The following is a 23,490-nucleotide window of genomic DNA, read 5'->3' on the forward strand; positions in this document are numbered from 1 at the left end:
TCACCACAAACTGTGGAAAATTCTGAAAGAGATGGGCATACCAGACCACCTGACCTGCCTCTTGAGAAATACGTATGCAGGTCAGGAAGCAACAGTTAGAACTGGACATGGAACAACACACTGGTTCCAAACTGGGAGAGGAGTACGTCAAGGCTATATATATATGTCACCCTGCTTACTTAACTTATATGCAGAGTACATCATGAGAAACGCTGGACTGGGGTGAGGCACAAGCTGGAATCAAGATTGCCGGGAGAAATATCAATAACCTCAGATACGCAGATGACACGGCCCTTATGGCAGAAAGCGAAGAAGAACTCAAGAGCCTCTTGATGAAAGTGAAAAAGGAGAGAGAAAAAGTTGGCTTAAAGCTCAACATTCAGAAAACGAAGATCATGGCATCCGGTCCCATCACTTCATGGCAAATAGATGGGAAACAGTGGAAACAGTGGCTGTCTTTATTTTTGGGGGCTCCAAAATCACTGCAGATGGTGACTACAACCATGAAATTAAAAGACGCTTACTCCTTGGAAGGAAAGTTATGACCAACCTAGACAGCAGAGACACTACTTTGCCAACAAAGGTCTGTCTCGTCAAGGCTACGGTTTTTGCAGTAGTCATGTATGGATGTGAGAGTTGGACTATTAAGAAGGCTGAGCACAGAAGAATTGATGCTTTTGAACTGTGGTGTTGGAGAAGACTCTTGAGAGTCCCTTGGACAGCAAGGAGGTCCAACCAGTCCATCCTTAAGGGAATCAGTCCTGAATATTCATTGGAAGGACTGATGCTAAAGCGGAAACTCCAATACTTTGGCCACCTGATGCAAAGAGCTGACTCATTTGAGAAGACCCTGATGCTGGGAAAGATTGAAGGCAGGAGGAGAAGGGGACAACAGAGGATGAGATGGTTGGGTGGCATCACCAACTCAATGGAGATGAGTTTGAGTAGACTCCAGGAGTTGGTGATGGACAGGGAGGCCTGGTGTGCTGTGGTCCATGGCATCGCGAAGAGTCAGACACAACTGAGTGACTAAACTGAACTGACAACAACTAGTGTTGACAAGAACATGGAGAAATTAGAAAAATATATCATTGTAGGAATATAAAATGGTATAGTCCCTGTTTGGTAAACAGTCTGGAAGTTCCTTGAACATTTAGAGAAAAAAGGGACTTCCCTAACTGTCTAGTAGTTAAGACCCTGTGCTTCCACTGCAGGGGGAACAGGTTTGATCCCTGGTCAGAGAACTAAAATCCTGCATGCCATGCAGCCAAATAAATAAATAAAAATACAGACAGAATAAAAAAATATCACCAAGCAAGTCCACAAGTAGGTATATTTTCAAAAGAAATGAAAATAGGACTTCCCTCGTAGTCCAGTGATTAAGAATCTGCCTGCCAATTCAGGGGACACGGGTTCAACTCCTGGTCCAGGAAGATTTCACATGTAATGTGGCAGGGTAAGCCTATGTTCTATAACTACTGAGCCTGCAGTACTGAAGTCCATGCACCTAAAGCCTGTGCTTTACAATAAGAGAGGCCCACAGTGAGAAGCCCACATACCACAACAAAGAGTAGCCATAACTCACCACAATTAGAGAAGACTCAGCACAGCCAAAAATAAACAAATTAAAAAATCAATCTATTCAAAGTGCCTTGCTGTTAAAAAAAAAAAAAAGTAAAGACACACGTATATGGGAAAAACATGTACATGAATGTTCCCAGAAAGCTTATTCATAATAGCCAAAAGTGAAACAACCCAAACATCCATCAACTAATGAATGGATAAATGAAATGTGGTATATCCTAGAAATAAAAGCAAAAATAAACAAAGGGGATCTAAACAAACTTACAAGCTTTTGCACAGCAAAGGAAATGTATTCAAAATGAAAGACCACCTACAGAATGGTGAGAAATATTTCCCAGAGAGAAAATATCTGCAAATGCTGTGACAAAAAAGGGTTTAATTTCCGAAATATACAAATAGATCAAACAGCTCAATATCAAAAAAACAAAAAAATCAAAAATTGGGCAGAAGACTTAAACAGACATTTCTCCAAAGAAGACATACAGATGGCCAACAAGCATATGGAAAGATGCTCAACAATGTTGACTATTAGAGAAATACAAATCAAAACTACAATGAGGTATCACTTCACACTGGTCAGAATGGCTATCATCAAAAGCCTACAAATAATAATGCTGGAGAGGATGTGGAGAAAAGGGAACACTTCAGAGCACTTCAAACTGTTGGTGGAAATGTAAATTGATACAGCTGCTATGGAAAGCAGTATGGCGGTTCCACAAAAAACTAAAAGCAGAGCTACCATACGACCTGGCAATCCCACTTGCAAGCAAACATCCAGGGAAAACTCTTAATTTGAAAAGATACATGCACCTCAATGTTCACAGCAGCACTATTTACAGTACATATGAAAACAACCTAAATGCCCATCAACAAATGAATGGATAAAGCAGATATGGCATATAAATAAAATGGAATATCTTTCAGTCATAAAAAAGAATGAAAATTGCCATTTGCAGCAGCATGGATGGACTTGAAGATTATTATACTAAGTAAAATCTGACAGAGAAAGGCAAATATCCTATGATATCACTTATATAAGAAATCTAAAAAATGATACAAATGAACTTATTAAAAAACATAAACAGACGACACAGAAAACAGAGTTACCAAAGGGAAAAAAAGGGCTGAGAGCGATAAATTAGGAGTGTTAACAAGTACTCACTACTATATATAAAATAGATAAACGGGACTTCCCTGGTGGTCCAGTGGTTAAGAATCCACCCTGTAATGAAGGAGACCAGGGTTCAATCTCTGGTCAGGGAACTATGATCCCAAATGCTGCAGAGCAACTAAGCCCATGCACCACAACTACTGAGCCCAAAAGCTCTGGAGCCTGCTCAACACAACTAGAGAGCCTGTGTCCTGCAACTACTGAGCCCTCAAGGCACAACTAAAGAGTCCATGCACCACAACAAAAGATCACACATGGTGCAACAAAGACCCCACGTGCAGCCAGTAAAACTTGATGCAGCCAAATAAATAAAATTATAAAAAAGAAAGTAGATAAACAACAAGGTCCTACTATATAGCAAAGGGAACTATGTTCAACATCCTACGATGGAAAATGATCTGAAAAGACTACACACACACATACATATGTATATGTGTGTGTATATATATATATAAAACTGAATCACTTTGCTATACAGTACAACATTGTAAACCAACTACATTTCAATTTTAATAAAGTGTCAAGCCAGCAATCACTACCCAGCAACTATACCCTCAAAATGACTACATGATGAAATTTTCACATAAAACAAAACTAAATTGTCACTAGCAGACCTGAACTTCAAGATACACTAAATGGAAATGCAATTTAAACCACAATGAGATATTACATTACACTTTGTATTAGACTGGTGCAAAAGTAATTGCAGTTTTACACTGCTGAACTTTGCCATTTGATATTGTAATACATTCTTAAATAAATGTGGTTATGTTATATATCATTTTAATGTGCATTTCTTGCTTTATGTCATTTGCTAATGAATTATTACTTGCTATTTATTTTATATGCATTTTAGACTATGGAAATGATGTTAAACAAAAGGCAAATTTGAGTGATTTTCTTATTCAAGTTCAAAATGGGTCATAAAACAACGGAGACAACGCACAACATCAATACATTTGGCCCAGGAACTGCTAACGAACATACAGTGCAGTGGTGGTTCAAGAAGTTTTGCAAAGGAAATGAGAGCCTTGAAGATGAGGAGAGTAGTGGCGGAGCACCAAAAGCTGACAACAATCAGCTGATTACTGATCACTGAAGCTGATCCTCTTATAGCTACACAAGAAGTTGCCCATGAACTCAATGTCAACCATTCTATGGTCATTTGGCATTGGAAGCAAACTGGAAAGATGAAAAAGCTAGATAAGTAGGTACCTCGTGAGCTAACTGCAGATAAAAAAAAAATCATTGTTTTGAAGTGTCATCTTCTCTTATTCTATGCAACAACAATGAACCATTTCTCAATCGGTGGTTATTTGTGACAAAAAGTGGATTTTTATGTGACAACCAGCTCAGTGAATGGACCGAGAAGAGGCTCCAAAGAACTTCCAAAAAAAAAAAAGGTCATGGTCACTGGTGGTCTGCTGCCAGTCTGATCCACTACAGCTCTCTGAATCCTGGTGAAACCATTACATCGGAAAAGTATGCTCAGCAAATAGATGAGATGCACCGAAAACTGCAACGCCTGTAGCCGGCATTGGTCAACAGAAAGGGCCCCATTCTCCACAATGCCCGACTGCACGTGGCACAACCAACACTTAAGTTGAACAAACTGGGCTACGAAGTATTGCCTCATCTGCCACATTCACCTGACCTCTCTCCAACCGACTACCACTTCTTTAAGCATCTCAACAACTTTTTGCAAGCAAAATGCTTCCACAACCAGCAGGAGGCAGAAAATGCTTTCCAAGAGTTCACTGAATCCCAAGGCATGGATTTTTAAGCTACAGGCATAAATAGACTTATTTCTCGTTGGCAAAAATGTGTTGATTGTAATGGTTCCTATTTTGATTAATAAAGATATGTCTGCATCTAGTTATAATGATTTAAAATTCATGGTCCGAAACCACAATTACTTTTCACCAATCTAGTATTATTAACTCAAGATAAACAATGATAGATTAAAAACTCATGGTGTAACACCTAAAACCACCACCTGAAAAAAAGACAGGTATAGCTAAAATTGCAAGAGAAGAAAACGGAATACCAAAAATATTCACTTAGGTCAATAGAGCTGAGAAAACTAGTATATAACATACCTCTACAGTAAAACAGACGAAAAGAATTCCCCAACGAGAAAGTTGGCTAATAATGCAAAATACATTTTACCATAGAAACAATATGTTAAATGATGACTATGATATAAAACCTCTGAATAAAGTTAACTAAAATAAAATTTGAGCCTGGACATGATCTAATCACCCAATGTTTGCTTGTTTCAAGACAAAACAATTAAAAAACACAGAAAGAAAGGAACAGAGTAGTACACAAAGCCTGTTTCTCCCAACTCTGAATTATAACCTGCTTGAGATCAGTCGTTTTACAAACAGAAGTCTGTGAATCAAGTGTTCTTAATATTTGGCATATATTAGAAATAAACTGTAAAGTCTATTAATGATGAAAATAACTTCACTAAATACTAATTAAAGGCCAAAACTGAAAACATAAAATAAAAATAAAGAAAGCCAAAAATGACATTTTATCATCAACTGGCTCCTCTGTCCATGGGATTCTCCAGGCAAGAATACTGGAGTGGGTTGTCATTTCCTTCTCTAGGGGATCTTCCCAACCCAGGGATCGAATCCGGGTCTCCTGCATTGCAGGCAGATGCTTTATCCTCTGAGCCACCAGGGAAGCCCCCAATATAAACTCTTACAGTTTATTATCTCTAACAGACATGCAATAAAATATTTACCAATACTGGACTTCCCTGGTGGTACAGTAGATAGAAATCCATCAGCCAAGACAAGGGACACAGGTTCAATCCCTGGCCTGGGAAGATTCCACATGCTGAGGAACTAGGCCCATGTGCCACAACTACTGAGCCTGAATGCTGCAAATACTGAAGCCCATGCACCCACAGCCTGTGCTCTGCAACAAGAGAAACCACCGCAATGAGAAGCTCGTGCCCTGCAATGAAGAGGAGCCCCCACTCGTCACAATTAGAGAAAGCCCACGACTAGCAACGAAGACGCAGCGCAACCAAAAAAAAAAATAAATAAATAAATGCTACATTGACACTTAATGGTAGAGCTTAAAAAAAATTTTGTTTTACCAATACTGAATCATTTAGTTTTAGTTTTAAGAGTATATAATATTTACATAGTTTCAAATTCAAAGTTACACAAAAAGGCATACAATAAAAAGTCTAAGGGACTTCCCTGATCGTCCAGACTTGGCCTCACAATGCAGGGGGCACTGGTTCAATCCCATCGGAGAACTAAGGTCCCACATGTTGTGGGGTATAGCCAAAAATATTTATTTTTAAAAGTCTCTGCCTCTCATCTCCTTCTCCAGCCACCAGTGGAGGGTAAACAACACTAAAATATAATCAAGGGGTATACATTCCCAGTTGTTTCCTGTAGGACCACAGATGTGCTAACACTTTTCTTTAACACCAGAAATAACATTTTCTTTTTGAATTGGGATTACTCACAAAACAGAAAACAACCAGATGACAAGATACTCGCACATGAATGCTGAAAATGAGATCAAATGGAATGTAAAGTATAACCAAGACTACTATGAAGAAACAATAAAATGAAATAAAAATAACAGCTATTAAGTTAGTCCTGACCAACACAAGACAGGGAATCTGCAGCAATGGAACGAAGGAGATGGTTGCAAGTTTCTGTGCCTACTTCCCAAACTAGTCACTCAAGAGTCAACAGCACAAACCAGACTTACAAACTAACTCCTGCTTATGCATCAGATCATTCCTCAAGAATGATACCAACAAACAGCATCTGTGAGATTCAAACGGGCATTCAAAGAATTTACAAAGACAAACATCAACTGAGCACCACAGGCCTCCTCAGGTAAAAGGTTTCATACTTTATACATTCAAGACTGAATTGCCAATCCTCAATTATTAGGGTAAATTACTCAGCTAGGAGTAATTCAAGCTCATATTTGTCCTTCCCAGCTTTCAGTTTAGCCACTTTACTACTTATTAATGCTTTCACCTAAAAAGTAAAAGGACTTTAGCAAAAATGGTACTATCTGGAGGGTCCTTAGACCATGATTTCCCCAAATTATCAGAAGGCCCAAAGTGGCAAGATCATTAACCACTCCTGTGTTTTTAAGAGGAGACTCCTAAGAGGCTACTGGCTTACTGGCCCATTTTTTAAGGTAAATGCAAAAACCTGCTCCTGGCCTAAGTCAGTGAACTTCAAAGGAATCGAAAGGAGATACAAATGGTTTCTAAAGAATCTCTTATTCCTAATCTTCTTGGAACAACTGGAATTCTAGCTATATTTTTCATAATCTAACATCAACATATCTTTTACACTTTTATGGGAACTACTAGGAGTAAACTAGAAATGGGTCCCTGTGGCAAACAGGGCAATAAGTAACGTGGAAAAGCTGTATTAGTGCCACCAATATCTATTTCTTACTGGCAAGTACCACTTCTCCAAGAAGGTAATCACATTCCCAGCCTCCTCTGCAGCTAGGCTGCAAGGGCATATGAAGCAAACTCAAGCAACAAGATACAAGGGAAAGTCTTTTGGGAAAATTTCTGGTAGAAATTGTCTTCCCTCGTAAAAGGAAAGGAGGGAAGGTAAGGAGAGAAATTTTGCATAAGGAAAAATTGCACTTCCTCTTTTTCCACCTAATGTTGCATGAGATTAGCATCTTAGAATTGCATATGCCATCTGCAATCACAAGGGGAGTCATTATCAACACAGAAAGATGGAAGGTACCTAGGACTGCTGAACTTGGTGGAGGAAATTCTTCAGCATTACTGAACACTTTATCCTTGAGGTTCATTACAGTTTTTAATTCACAGGTTAACTCTTTACAGGATGAGTAAGTCAAAGACCATGATTTCTGAACTGATGTTCTTAATTACTTAACAAAATTACATTCCACATGCATCTGTTGAGCATCTACTATGTTCCATGCACTAAGCAAGAAAGCTTTTATGTGAGCTACTTTAATTATCAAAATAACCCCCTAAGGGATTAAAACTATCATTGATGATAAGAAACATGAGGCTCAGAGAAGTTTAAGTGACTTGTGCCCAAAGTCACATAATTAATAAAGATTAACAACTAGGATTCATATTCATGTTGTATATCTCTAAGCTAGGGCTCATTCTAGTAGCTGTGATCAGCTACCCTACCACTCAGATCACCTTTACAATCTCCATACTCACATAACTGTGGCTAAAAAGACCAAATCAAGGAAAATCGCACATAAAAATTCTTCAGCACTTCTGTTCTTAACCCAAGTGGTGGGTAACTTTCATTATTAGTCCTTAGTTTAATTCTACCTAACTCTGTTTAAAAAAAATTCTCCCTCTCATGATTTACTTCATCTTTAAATTCTAATTTGAAAGAATACTAGATTGAGAAACAATAATATTTGCTGAATGAACAAAAAAGACCAGGGTCCAGAACCTGACTTGCGACTTCCAATTTTCATTATCTAAAACTCCACTGATTACAAGTCACACTGTGTTACACTAAGAAAAAATGCTCCCATTTAAATTGATACAATGCTGTATCACAACTTTACTTATTAAAAGAGCTCTTTTAAACTTCATTAAAATTTTAGCATACATTGCTCCTGTGCATAAGTTTTAAAAGGTAAAAGAAATAAATTGGTGAATAAATTGGTCACACTCAGGCTCAAATTCTTCTGAATCACTTTTTTAAATCAGTCATTACTGTTTTTCCACACAATATCATCTTCTGTGCCATGAAATCCCTGGGTGATCCAGCATTTGTATTCAAACCATATCTCTGAGATTTTCTTCCAAGCCTGCTGAAAACCTCTCTGCAAGTTCTGTGCATGAAGAGACAACCACCACATCACAAACAAAAGCAACTATAAGATGGATCCAGATTTTAGAAATCTAAGAATGTAAAAATATATGCTTATGAGAATTAATAAAACACAATAAATATAGATAGCCAGTGGGAATCTGCTGTATGACTCAGGGAGCTCAAACTGGTATTCTATTACAACCTAGAGAAGTAGGATGGGGTGGGACATTCAAGAGGGAAGGGACACATGTATACCTATGGCTGATTCATACTGATGTATGGCAGAAACCACAACACTGAAAAGAAACTATCCTCCAATTAAAAATAAATTAAAACTAAATTTAAAAAAAACACAATAACTTACTTTGTTATCTTGCATGTCCTGAAGCTACCAATGGTGAACATCTACCATACTTGGCGTTTTACCTATCTTGTTTAACTCTTTACAGAGCAGCAAAAAGTTAGGCATTAACCTTATCTTATATACATGAAATATGAAGCTCAGAGAACTTAGTAATTTGTCCTAGATGATCCAGCTAATAAGTGGCAGAGCTGGGTTTCAATCTCTGGTCTATCTTCAAAGTTCTTACTCTTTTTTACCACTGGAGTGGTTCTCAAAATTTAGAGCACATAAGAATCACCTCAGAGTGGGAAAAATACTGCATATATTTGCAAACCATATAGCTGATAAGATAAATGTATAAAGAACGTTTATGGGACTTCCCTGATGGCCCAGTGGCTAAGAATCTGCCTTCCAATGCAGGGAACATGGGTTCGATACCTGGTTGAGGAACTAAGATCCCACATGCCATGGGGCAACTAAGCCTTCATGCCATTACTAAAGAGCCCCCGTGCCACAACTAGAGAAGCACACATGACAATTAAGACCCAGCAGAGCCAAAAAAGGAACTCTTACAACTCAACAGGAAAAAGACAATCCAATTTAAAAATGGGCAAAGGATTTGAATAGACATTTCTCCAAAGAAGATATGCAAACAGCCAATAAGCACGCACAAAAGCGCTCAACATCATAAGCTATTAGGGAAATGCAAATCAAAGCCACAATATGATACCACTTCACACCTAATAAAGGCTTCCCAGGTGGTTCTGTGGTAAAGAATAGGCCTGCCAAGCAGGAGACTTGGGTTAGACTGATCCCTGGAGAAGGAAAGGCCAAACCACTCCAGTATTCTTGCCTGAAAACTTCCACGGACAGAGGAGCCTGACGGGCTATAGTTCATGGGGCCACAAAGAGTCAGACATAATTTAGCAACTAAGCAACAACAATCACGCCTACTAGAATGGCTATAATCAAAAGCCATTTTGATTTGATTTGATGTTTGTTATAATCAATAACAAACATTATAAATAACAAAATGTATAGAAACTGGAACCTTCATACATTAGAGCTAGCAGGAATATAAAATGGTATAGCCACTTCAGAAAACAATTTCAAAACAATTTCAAAGTTCCTCAAAAAGTTTATACAGAGTTACCTCATGACTCAGCAATGACACGACTGAAGCGACATAGCGGCAGCATGACTCAGCAATTCCACTACTAGGTATATACCCAAGAGAAATGAAAACATAAGTCCACAGAAAAATTTGCTCAAAGGAACATTATTCATAATAGCAAAAAAGTCCATCAACTGATGAACAGATTAAAAGAATGTAATATATCCACACAATGGAATATTATCCTGCCATAAAAAAGGAATGAAGTACTGATGCCATAACATGGATGAACCTTGAAAATATTACGCTAAGTAAAAGCTGAAGACCATATGTTGTATGATTCCATTTATATAGATTTTACTTCCACAGAGAAAGAACGTAATTGCTTAAGGCTGGATAAGGTGATGGGAAGTGACTGCTAATAAGCACTTTCTTGAAAGGAGACCAAAAATGTTCTGAAGTATAACGATGGTTGTATAACCCTATGAATATACCCACCCCCCAAAAAAAACTCACTCTGAATGGGTTAATTGTATGGCAAGTGAATTAGATCTCAATAAATCTGTTTTGTAAAAACCCTCTAGAGATTTCTCTGGACGTCCAGAGGTTAAGACTCTGCCTTCCAGTGGAGGGGGCACAGGCTTGATCCCTGTTTGGGGAACTAAGGGCCCACATGCCTCGGGGTGTGGCTAAAAGTTAAAAACCAAACAACTGTCAGAAGAATTATCATAAATAATATTAGGTGACAGAAGACAATAAGCTTCAAAAACAATTCTGCAGAAGCCGGGAGGACCCCATGCCCGAAGGGTGGCGGCCAAGAGGAGTTACCCCACGTCCAAGGTCAGGGGCAGCAGCCGCGAGGAGATACCCAGCGTCCGAGGTCAGGGGGGCCGACGAGAGGAGTTACCCCATGTTCGAGGTCAGGGGCGGCGACGAGAGGAGTTACCCTGCGTCCGAGGTCAGGGGCGGCGGCCGGGAGGAGATACCCCACGCCCCAAGCCCGAGGCCAGGGGTGACGGGCGGGAGGAGCTACCCCACGACCGAGGCCAGGGGCGGTGGCCGGGAGGACCAACCCCACGTCCAAGGACCGTGGCTGCGCGGGCGCAGGAGGGCCTAGAGGAGCTATCCCACGTTGAAGGTCAGGAAGGGCTGCGGTGAGGAGATACCCCTCATCCAAGTAAGGAGCAATGGCTGCGCTTTGCTGGAGCAGCCGTGAAGAGATACCCCACGCCCAAGGTAAGAGAAACCCAAGTAAGACGGTAGGTGTTGCAAGAGGGCATCAGAGGGCAAACACACTGAAACCATACTCACAGAAAACTAGTCAATCTAATCACACTAGGACCACAGCCTTGTCTAACTCAATAAAACTAAGCCATGCCCGAGGGGCAACCCAAGACGGGTGGGTCATGGTGGAGAGATTTGACAGAATGTGGTCCACTGGAGAAGGGAATGGCAAACCACTTCAGTATTCTTGCCTTGAGAACCCCATGAACAGTATGAAAAGGCAAAATGATAGGATACTGAAAGAGGAACTCCCCAGGTCAGTAGGTGCCCAATATGCTACTGGAGATCAGTGGAGAAATAACTCCAGAAAGAATGAAGGGATGGAGCCAAAGCAAAAAGAATACCCAGCTGTGTATGTGACTGGTGACAGGAGCAAGGTCTGATGCTGTAAAGAGCAACATTGCATAGGAACCTGGGATGTCACGTCCATGAATCAAGGCAAATTGGAAGTGGTCAAACAAGAGATGACAAGAGTGAATGTTGACATTCTAGGAATCAACGAACTGAAATGGACTGGAATGGGTGAATTTAACTCAGATGACCATTATATCTACTACTGTGGGCAGGAATCCCTCAGAAGAAATGGAGTGGCCATCATGGTCAACAAAAGAGTCCAAAATGCAGTACTTGGATGCAATCTCAAAAACGACAGAATGATCTCTGTTCATTTCCAAGGCAAACCATTCAATATCACAGTAATCCAAGTCTATGCCCCAAGCAGTAACGCTGAAGAAGCTGAAGTTGAACAGTTCTATGAAGACCTACAAGACCTTTTAGAACCAACACCCAAAAAAGATGTCCTTTTCATTATAGGGGACTGGAATGCAAAAGTAGGAAGTCAAGAAACACCTGGAGTAACAGGCAAATTTGGCCTTGAATACGGAATGAAGCAAGGCAAAGACTAATAGAGTTTTGCCAAGAAAATGCATTGGTCATAACAAACACCCTCTTCCAACAACACAAGAGAAGACTCTACACGTGGACATCACCAGATGGTCAACAATGAAATCAGATTGATTATATTCTTTGCAGCCAAAGATGGAGAAGCTCTATATGGTCAGCAAAAACAAGACCAGGAGCTGACTGTGGCTCAGACCATGAACTCCTTATTGCCAAATTCAGACTGAAATTGAAGAAAGTAGGGAAAACCACTAGACCATTCAGGTATGACCTAAATCAAATCCCTTATGATTATACAGTGGAAGTGAGAAATAGATTTAAGGGCCTAGATCTGATAGATAGAGTGCCTGATAAACTATGGAATGAGGTTCGTGACACTACAGGAGACAGGGATCAAGACCATTCCCATAGAAAAGAAATGCAAAAAAGCAAAATGGCTGTCTGGGGAGGCCTTACAAATAGCTGTGAAAAGAAGAGAAGTGAAAAGCAAAGGAGAAAAGGAAAGATATAAACATCTGAATGCAGAGTTCCAAAGAATAGCAAGAAGACATAAGAAAGCCTTCTTCAGTGATCAATGCAAAGAAATAGAGGAAAACAACAGAATGGCAAAGACTAGGGATCTCTTCAAAAAAATCAGAGATACCAAAGGAACATTTCATGCAAAGATGGGCTCAATAAAGGACAGAAATGGTATGGACCTAACAGAAACAGAAGATATTAAGAAGAAATGGCAAGAATACACAGAAGAACTGTACAAAAAAGATCTTCACGACCCAGAAAATCACGATGGTGTGATCACTGACCTAGAGCCAGACATCCTGGAATGTGAAGTCAAGTGGGCCTTAGAAAGCATCACTACGAACAAAGCTAGTGGAGGTGATGGAATTCCAGCTGAGTTATTCCAAATCCTGAAAGATGATGCTGTGAAAATGCTGCACTCAATATGCCAGCAAATTTGGAAAACTGAGCAATGGCCACAGGACTGGAAAAGGTCAGTTTTCATTGCAATCCCAAAGAAAGGCAATGCCAAAGAATGCTCAAACTACCGCACAATTGCACTCATCTCACATGCTAGTAAAGTCATGCTCAAAATTCTCCAAGCCAGGCTTCAGCAATATGTGAACCGTGAACTTCCTGATGTTCAAGCTGGTTTTAGAAAAGGCAGAGGAACCAGAGATCAAATTGCCAACATCCGCTGGATCATGGAAAAAGCAAGAGAGTTCCAGAAAAACATCTATTTCTGCTTTATTGACTATGCCAAAGCCTTTGACTGTGTGGATCACAATAAACTGTGGAAAATTCTGAAAGAGATGGGAATACCAGAACACCTGATCTGCCTCTTGAGAAATGTGTATGCAGGTCAGGAAGCAACAGTTAGAACTGGACATGGAACAACAGACTGGTTCCAAATAGGAAAAGGAGTACGTCAAGGCTGTATATTGTCACCCTGCTTATTTAACTTATATGCAGAGTACATCATGAGAAACGCTGGACTGGAAGAAACACAAACTGGAATCAAGATTGCCGGGAGAAATATCAATAACCTCAGATATGCAGATGACACCACCCTTATGGCAGAAAGTGAAGAGGAACTCAAAAGCCTCTTGATGAAAGTGAAAGTGGAGAGTGAAAAAGTTGGCTTAAAGCTCAACATTCAGAAAACAAAGGTCATGGTATCCGGTTCCATCACTTCATGGGAAATAGATGGGGAAACGGTAGAATCAGTGGCTGACTTTATTTTTCTGGGCTCCAAAATCACTGCAGATGGTGACTGCAGCCATGAAATTAAAAGACGCTTACTCCTTGGAAGGAAAGTTATGACCAACCTAGATACAATATTCAAAAGCAGAGACATTACTTTGCCAACAAAGGTTCATCTAGTCAAGGATATGGTTTTTCCTGTGGTCATGTATGGATGTGAGAGTTGGACTGTGAAGAAGGCTGAGCACCGAAGAATTGATGCTTTTGAACTGTGGTGTTGGAGAAGACTCTTGAGAGTCCCTTGGACTGCAAGGAGATCCAACCAGTCCATTCTGAAGGAGATCAGTCCTGGGCGTTCTTTGGAAGGAATGATGCTAAAGCTGAAACTCCAGTACTTTAGCCACCTCATGCGAAGAGTTGACTCATTGGAAAAGACTCTGATGCTGGGAGGGATTGGGGGCAGGAAGAGAAGGGGACGACAGAGGATGAGATGGCTGGATGGCCTCACTGACTCGATGGACAGGAGTCTGAGTGAACTCCGGGAGTTGGTGATGGACAGGGAGGCCTGGCGTGCTGCGATTCATGGGGTCGCAAAGAGTCGGACCCGACTGAGCGACTGATTTGATCTGACCCTTCTTAACTTATATGCAGAGTACATCACGTGAAATGCCAGGCTGGATGAAACACAAGCTGGAATCAAGATTGCCAGGAGAAATATCAATAACCTGAGATATGCAGATAACACCACCCTTACGGCAAAAAGCGAAGAGGAACTAGAGTCTCTTGATGAAGGTGAAAGAGGAGAGTGAAAAAGCTGGATTGAAACTCAACATTCAAAAAACTAAGATCATGGTATCTGGTCCCATCACTTCATGGCAAATAGATGGGGAAAAATTAGAAAACGATAGACTTTATCTTCTTGGGCTCCAAATTCACTGCAGACAGTAAGTGTAACCATGAAATTAAAAGATACTCCCTCATTAGAAGGAAAGCTATAACAAACCTAGACAGTGTATTAAAAAGCAGAGACATTACTTTAATGACAAAGGTCCATCTAGTCAAAGTTATGGTTTTTCCAGTAGTCATGTACTAATGTGAGACTTGGACCATAAAGAAGGCTGATTGTCAAAGAGTTGATGCTTTTGAACTGTGGTGCTGGAGAAGACTCCTGGGAGTCCCTCGGACTGCAAGGAGATCAAACCAATCAACCCTAAACGAAATCAATTCTGAGTATTTATTGGGAGGACTGATTTTGAAGCTCCAATACTTTGGCCACGTGATGTAAAGAGCTAACTCATTAGAAAAGATCCTGATGCTGGGAAAGATTGAAGGCAGGAGGAGAAGGGGGAAAAGGATGAGATGGTTGGATAGCATCACCAACTCTATGGACGTGAGTTTGAGCAAGCTCCAGAAGACAGTGAGGCACAGAGAAGCCTGGCATGCTGCAGTCCATGGAGTCCCAAACAGTCGGAAACAAACGAGCATATGAACAACAAACAAGACCAGATTACTTCTGTGTGCTAAGCCAACTTAGCCGTATTCGACTCTGTACGACCCTATGGACTGTAGCCCGCCAGGCTCCTCTACCCATGGGATTCTCCAGGCAAGAATACTGGAGTGGGTTGCCATGCCCTCCTCCAGGGGATCCTCCTGACCCAGGGATCAAACCTGAGTCTCTTAGGTCTCCTGCACTGGCTGGTTCTTTACCGCTAGGAACCCTTGGGAAGCCAGATTACCTCTAAGTTTCCCTTTTATATATAAAGGTAAATGAGACAATGAAAAAAAAGTCTCAGACCTCACATCAACAGACTTAAGAATCCAATCCCCAGTGACCCCCATGAACCAACAGTTTAGAGAAGGTAACATATAGCACAGCAATTCCTCACTTGAGGTCACTAGACCTGCAGATGTCTACAGTGAAAAGACAAGTGCTTCTTGAGCCAGTTTAAATTTTTCAGAACATCTGTAAGAAATCATACATACACTTAGCCCTCTCTGAGGTAAAGTTTACGTATCTTTGCCTTTGGTTGTACTCGTGTTACTAGCTTTAAAATACTGACTCAAAGCTGACTCACAGCTCAGTATATGAAAAATAAAAAGTAAGACCACAAATTATTTGTTAAATGTATTCTGATAGGCAAATGTTTCCAAATATGGGAGCCATTATGAGTTCCTTGGTTAAAAGCTTGGGAAATACAGATACGGGAAAGTAAACAAGTCTAGTGAAGTGAAAGTCACTCAGTCATGTCCAACTCTTTGTGACTCTGTGAACTATCCAGTCCATGGAATTCTCCAGGCCAGAATACTGGAGTGGGTAGAGTCCACCTCAATATGATTCACTTCCTCTCAACTGTGCCTTGGTTTCCATTTTCATCTATAAAATCAACAAATACCATAGTATCCACCTGACTCTAAAATTCTAAGATTTTTAAAATATTATATAACAACCTAAAAATGTCTGCTAAGAAGGCAGTTCTTTATATTCTGGGTCCCTTCAAAGAACTTTCTTTATTGACTGGAGTTAGCACGTCATTAGAATAAACAAGAAATACATTATATTAATAAACAACACATAGGCTGTAGGACTCAGAAACTTACTTATACATGGCCTTAGAAAGCAAAGAGAGAATAAACTAATAATAAACTAAAAAGAAAGTAAAGTGTGCTTGTCTACTGCTGACAGCAAAAGTCAACAGGAAACACTTCAGTATAAAATCTCCCCAAAGCATGGAATGTCCCTGATTAACAACAAATGAGTTATCTTTCCTTCTCATACTTCACTCCCAATACACCAGCTTCCACATGCACCCCTAGAACAAATAAACTGAAGAAGGGGAGGAGAGCAATGGGAAAAAAACACAATACCACAATCGGCCTCCTTTCAAAATTCCACAAGGTGAGAGGGAGTGGGGAACTAGCCATGGTTGGTGGTAATAGTGGTTTAGTCACTAAGTTGTGTCTGACTCTCTATGACCCCATGGACTGTAGTCCACCAGGCTCCTCTATCCATGGGATTTCCCCAGGCAAGAATACTGGAGTGGGTTGTCATTTCCTTCTCCAGGGGATCTTCCACACCCAGGGATCAAACACGCAGACCCCCATCCCCTTTAGTAATCAATAAGTTTGTTTTTTAGGTCTGTGAATCTATTTCTGTTTTGTAAATAAGTTCATTTATATAATTTTTTAAGATCCATCTTCATAATTTTTGCTTTTTCCAGAATGTTGTATGCTAAGTCACTTCAGTCGTGTCCGACTCTGTGCGACCCATAGACGGCAGCCCACCAGGCTCCCCCGTCCCTGGGATTCTCCAGGCAAGAACACTGGAGTGGGTTGCCATTTCCTTCTCCAATGCATGAAAGTGAAAAGTGAAAGTGAAGTCACTCAGTCGTGTCTGACTCTTAGTGACCCCATGGACTGCAGCCTACCAGGCTCCTCCATCCATGGGATTTTCCAGGCAAAAGTACTGGAGTGGGGTGCCATTGCCTTCTCCAAGGGAAGCTATAACCCAGAATAAAATTTTCCTATTTACAGTTTAATGTGTTGTGGACATTTTTTTTTTTTAACCTTTTTTAAAGTCACAAAAATTTTTTCTCTGTCTACTTCTTTATGTTAAAAATCAAAGTTATCTGAATTTGGGGAGAGTAAATTCATAGTAATTTAAACTGAGTATAACACTGGTGGGGGATGCATCAGTGAGAAGGAGAGCTATTTATGGGATTTTAGGGAGGAAGGTGGTGGTGAGAGCCTCAAAAAAGGAAAAGCAGGCAAGATCCTTTACAACAAAATACATATAAAAATCCAAGCTCAGAGATTTCTAATGAATTTTTAAAAGGTCATTCCACTTGCTAAGACAGACCAGAAAAGCCAGACCACCTTCTCCTCAAGCAATAAAAGTTATGACTATTGAGAATAGACAATTTTAAACTTCCAATTCTGCATTACCATTAGGGAGAAAAAAGCAAATCAGAAATCTAAAGTTATGTTTTAGAAGGTAATATAGTATTCTGCTCACAACTATATAAGACTGAAGGGATTCATCTCATTTATTTAATACAAAGGAGAACACACTCCTTTAAAATATAAAGAATCCCATTAATCCTTGGCGCACCAACATTCACTGTATTTACATATTATACATAAATACATAAATACTCTGGCTTCCTAGGTGGCTCAGTAGTAAAGAATTCTCCTGCCAATGCAGGAGACTCTGGTTCAATCCCTGGGTCAGGAAGATTCCCTGGAGGACATGGCAACCCACTCTAGTATTCTTACCGGGAAAATCCCATGGACAGAGGAACCTGGTGGGTTACAGTCCATGGGGGTCACAAAGAGCATGCACACACACAGATATACTCAACATCAAATAGCCAAAGTACAACTTAAAGTGCCTACATGAGTCAAATTAAAACACAAGCTCAATGACACCACCTATTGTTGTTAGTCACTAAGTTGTGTCCAACTCCTTTTCGACCCCATGGACTGTAGCCCATCAGGCTCCTCTGTGCATGGGATTTCCCAGGCAAGAATACTGGAGTGGGTTGTCATTCCCTTCTCCAGGGGATCTTCCTGACCCAGGAACTGAACACGCTTCTCCTGCATTGACAAGAAGATTATTTACCACTGAACCACCCAAGAAGACCCAACACCACCTACAGCTCCCTGTAAATAGAGCTTATAAAATATATCACCTAAAAACTAATAAACTGCACTTAAATAATCCACTTAACAGTTACATCCACTTAACAATTCTGCCAGCTTAAACAAAAAGTACAAAGATACAAACCCGAGTAAGACTTAGCCTATGACTTCAAGGAATTCATATGATGGGGGAAGACAGAAGCAAGTGCAAATCAAAATCATTTGAGATCACAGAGAAGAGCAAACTCACAAACTTAAATGGCAACCAGAATTTGCCAGATGAAAACCGGGAGGGTGCAAACAAAGGCATGAATGTAGAGAACACAATTAGATAACCAGAAGTCCTGAGTGGCCAAGCCAGAGGATTAAGAAGGAAGGATAAATGGGCATGAAATGGTAGTAACTAAGCCAGGAAAACGGAGCTTGTAGCTTGCAACTGGGTTGCAAAGGGCTACATATGCTATATCAAAGTGTTTGGTCTTTACTCAGAAGACCACAGAGAACCTCATATGTAACAGTGATTAGAGAGTTAACTGACGACAATGTGGAAAACAGATTTAAACGGAGATTGGGAGAAGATTAGAAGATACGAGAACACTAAAGCAATAATTAGGATATTACCACAACAATGCAAGTGAAATGTAATTAAGTCAGGAATAATACAAACAACTAAACAGTAGCAGCGGGAGCAACAACCTACGCCAACTTGGCAGCAACTGTGTGTCCATCTAGTTGACCATAAGTCAAGGAAGAGGCAACAGGGGAAACAGAGAAAAGAATGCAAACAAGAAGTCTTTAGAATATAATCAAAAGGACAATGACTACTGACTATTCATACCCCACAGAGGAACTTTACTTACAAACTGAGTCTGCCTTCCTAAACTGCTAAAATATAAAATGCCTTAGTTCACTTAATAGTTGTTACAAACTTAATTTTAACCATATGAAAAATTTCGGGTATCTTGCACAGGAATTATTTAAGTCTAAAAACATCCCTGTGGACACAAGAAAAGCAAAGAAACAAATACAGAACTAAAATAGAGTAGTTTTCACCTGAAACTAACACAACATTGTTACTCACCTATACGCCAAAGTAAAAATAAAAGTTAAAAAAAAAAAGTAGTTTCCAGTCAGAAAACAATGATCTTGGTTTATCCAAGTTTGGATGAGTCTAATTAATATGCCTTAGTTAGAAACCCTGAAAAGGTACGTAAATAGTAGAAATAGTCATAAACGCTACCTAAATTAAACATGGGAGGGGGAAAAAAAAGAACTATCAAATAAAAATCTTTGGGCTATGAACAATTCAGCTAACTGAACACATAAATATGACAACATATAGTTGGTATTTTTCATGAAATCAACATGAGGTTTTGTGCAGCACAGGAAAAAATCTGATGAGGCTTACAGACCCAATTTCAATTTAATAAGTACATTAATATAGGGAAATAAGAATGGCAGCTACTCTGTTTCAACATGCAAATCAACCTTTACAAAAATATATTTGCTGAACTGTCAGTTTGTATTATAGAACTGCTAAAACAGTGGTGTTTCTTTCAATAAACTGAGTCATGATTACCTCTATAAAGAAAGTTACTGACTTTCCCAATGCTGGCAAGATGTCTTACCTTTTAAATTCAAAGTTAGCTGATTGTGGATACAGGTTAAGTTTAACAATAAAATCTGATAAACACATGTCCCACTAAATTTAATGTTCAAACTTACATTTGTCATGTTCTAATAATCACCTGAGGTTGACTGGCTCACCCCCAGATATTAATCATTAACCAGGTGTCAGTTTAAAATTCCATGTGAAATCGTTTAGGTCAATAAATGCAGAAAGGTCAATTTAGTAGAAGGATTAAATAAGAATTTCCATTTCACTGTTTATATAATTTGATAAATTTGTAAGAACTTTTTTTTTTCATAAAAATAAGTGAAAGTTATAGATTTCTCCACTGAAGGAAAAAAGTTTGTATTGTGTTAGTTCCAGTTAAAATTTCTAGCTGAGTTAAAGCTCTAACAGCCTTAAGGCAGGAAATCCAAAAGGAAATTCCATCATCAGTTCCTGGGGCTTGGTAACTCAAAGGTTCTTTGAAACAGAGATATAGAAGTTCTCCAACTATTTACTATAACCTTACCTCATATCTTCAAGCAAATCACATTCTGCTTGATGTTTGGCTTGAAGTTTTGTCATCTGTTCAACTTGAATGTTTTTCAGTTCCTGTGTAACTTTCACCTGAAATATACCATATATTTATAAGGGCTTACCGCAACTTTAAAAAATTATTTAAGGAAAATATGTAATACTTGTCAGAATATATGTTACTTGCCTCTCCTCTGAGGACCACAATCCTGTTATTAGCCACCTAATTTTGTTTACTGCAGATACTTAATTTTAACAACTAGCCAAAATCACCTGAAGCAGAAGCTAAATGAAAGTACATGAGTATAAAAATTACAGATTAAAGAGGTGCAAAATAAACTGCCAGTCGTTTCATTTCATGTACAATACCTATCTAGGTCTTCTTAGAGCTTTAAAAGAGTCTGTCTTCTATTTCTTCCAAACAGGATTCAAATGTCTTAACCATAAGGAGAGGTGAGCAGAGCATAGATGGGAGAAGGGGATATAAGAATGCCTAATATCTAATGACTGAAATTTACACAATCATGAAATTATATGCATCCATCAACTACAAAAAGTATTTTATAATGGCTAGGAGAAGCACACTCGCAGGATGCCGCCCTTGCTGACAGCACATCAAATCACAATCTCTTGTTCACGAAGAAGAAAGCAAAAGTGACCTTCCAGCATAGGCAGTGCTTTTAAGCCACCCCAGCAAGCCGGTTCCCGTGGCATTTCCACTTCAAACAGCACAGTAAATGCAAATTGGCCAGTGCCTCACCCGCCAGGCCAGGATTCAGGTTACAGTGGGCCTGGAACCCTCGCCGCCACCGGAGCAGGGCTACTGGAGGGCTACGTGTGAAAAGAAAAAGACTCACTTGGAGAACCCGGTGAAAAACAGAAAAGAAGAGGGAGCAGACACGAGTGAGTTAGGCATTCACCAAATGTTTGCCCACAAGGGGAGGACAGAACAGCCTCCTCCACCCAGCACCCTGAGTAGACAGTAACCATCTGCAAGACTGAAACGACAAGGACACAGCCTCGGTCCCTGGGGAAAAAAAAAACTGGGGAAGAGGACACTGAAACAGTTCTGGAAGGGTTGAAGCTGCTGACAAGCCCGGAGCACTCGTCACTCCCACTCCAAGCCCAGATCGCGGCGAACACGCCACGCACCGCCAGGTTCTCGCTCTCCTGGGAAGAGAATCACCACCTTCCTCTCCCCCTTGTCGGAGGGGCGGGGCAGGAACCGGGAAGAGAAAGGCAGGACCGTTCAATGCTTAATTTGTTGTTTTCCCCTGGGGTGGGGTGGCTATTGCGACTTCTTTTCGGTCGCCCGGTGGGGAAAGCGGGCCAAATCTTAAGGCCAGGCTGGTAACAAATGTTCTGTAAATTGGCAAATGCGCGAGGGTGGCAACAAGCGAGAGGGGGGCTCAAACCTGGTGCAGACTAAACAATCACTCAAACACAAGGCTCTGCAAAGCTGCAAGGGCTCCCCCACCTCCCCTCGGTGCAGCCCCGGAGAAAGCACTTTGCAGAGAGTAGCACTGCCATGCGCGCTCGCTCACACACACACACACACACACGCACGCACACTCGAAACTCTTGTGAAATGTCTAGGGTTGGGGGGTGGTCTCCTGTGCGGTGGAGGGGACGAGCCACGGCCGCCCCTCCGCCGCGAAGGCACCAAACACGCGCGCCCCCCTCCAGGAACCGGCGGCAACTGAGTGACAAGCCCGAGACGACGGCGGTCACGGCCCCCTGCGCAAAGGGGGAGGGGGCGCCGCGGTGCCCCAGCCGCGTTCCTTGTACGCATCCCCGCCCAAAACCTCAAAGACCCCCAGCTGCATCCTCACCTTCCTCGGCGGCGGCTGCATGATGCTGAAGGGACATCAATCCTCCTCCCACGGCAGCGTAAGTGAGGAGGGGAAAAGGAGGGTCGAGAGGAGAGGGCTGCCCCGGGAGCCGGCGTGTGCTTGTGTGTGTGTGTGTAAGGAGAGCCTGAGAACGAAGACTCGCCCGGGAAGCTGCAAGGCCGGCGGGTGGCAGGAGAACCCGGGTCGGAGGGTGAGTGTGAAGAGAAGGAGGAGGAGCCCCGGGAAGGCCTGGGCTCTGGCGGCCCGGGGGGTGTGTGAGGCAAGGAGGCGGAGACCGCGAGGGGGCGGGGGCCCGGCTGCGGGGGCGCAGGGTCTTCCAGCGCCTCTGGAGCAGCAACCCTGTCGTCTCGTCCCCTGCCCTCCGCGCCTCCCCACCCGCCACCGGCTCCGCAGTTCCTCACACGCGGCCCTCCCACCCCCACTAAGGCAGCCCGACCCTCTCTGCCGGGACCCGGGAGGTGGTAGGCGGCGCCGCGCTCTGTGCTTCGGTTCCTCCACTCAGGCCGCGGGAATTTCCGGCCCCAACGCGCGGCGCAGCGCCCCACTCCGGCGGCGGAGGGGACAGCTTAGGCCACAGCCGGGCTCGAGGGGCCGGGCCAGGATTCTGGGAGGGAGCGCGGCCGCAGCTCGGGGCTCCGTATGGCGGCGGGGAACGGAGGGAGCTAACGGATCGGTCGGCGAATGAGAGGGGTAACAACGCTATCGCAGCACGGAAATCCCCCCCCGTTCTCTACGAGAATGGCACGTTCCAAACGCCTCCTGTCCTCCCTCCCCCACAGCCGGAGCCAACCGGGGGCTTCCCGCGCGCTTTCCCGCCTGCCCGCCGCGGTGCGCGCCTCCGGCGGGGGCGCGCACGTGGGCGGGAGAGGGCTCTGCGCCGACGCACGCGCGTAAGCCTCCGTCTTCTCCTGACGCCCACTCGTGT

General features: G+C 41.8%; 1 protein-coding gene across 1 annotated transcript in view; it reads right to left on the minus strand.

Annotated features, from left to right (window-relative positions):
• Positions 1 to 23,324, minus strand: part of FCHSD2 (FCH and double SH3 domains 2) — a 243,650-nt gene extending 220,326 nt beyond the window's left edge. Inside the window, exons 1-2 of the mRNA XM_061380758.1 lie at positions 22,545 to 23,324; positions 20,708 to 20,805 (exon numbers count right to left, since the gene is read on the minus strand). Coding sequence (XP_061236742.1) covers positions 20,708 to 20,805; positions 22,545 to 22,565 — 119 coding nt within the window. The 5' untranslated portion in view covers positions 22,566 to 23,324. The remainder of the gene's footprint in view (positions 1 to 20,707; positions 20,806 to 22,544) is intronic.
• Positions 23,325 to 23,490: the final 166 nt, after the last annotated feature.

This window comes from Bos javanicus, chromosome 15, assembly GCF_032452875.1.
Source record: "Bos javanicus breed banteng chromosome 15, ARS-OSU_banteng_1.0, whole genome shotgun sequence".
NCBI lineage: Eukaryota > Metazoa > Chordata > Mammalia > Artiodactyla > Bovidae > Bos > Bos javanicus.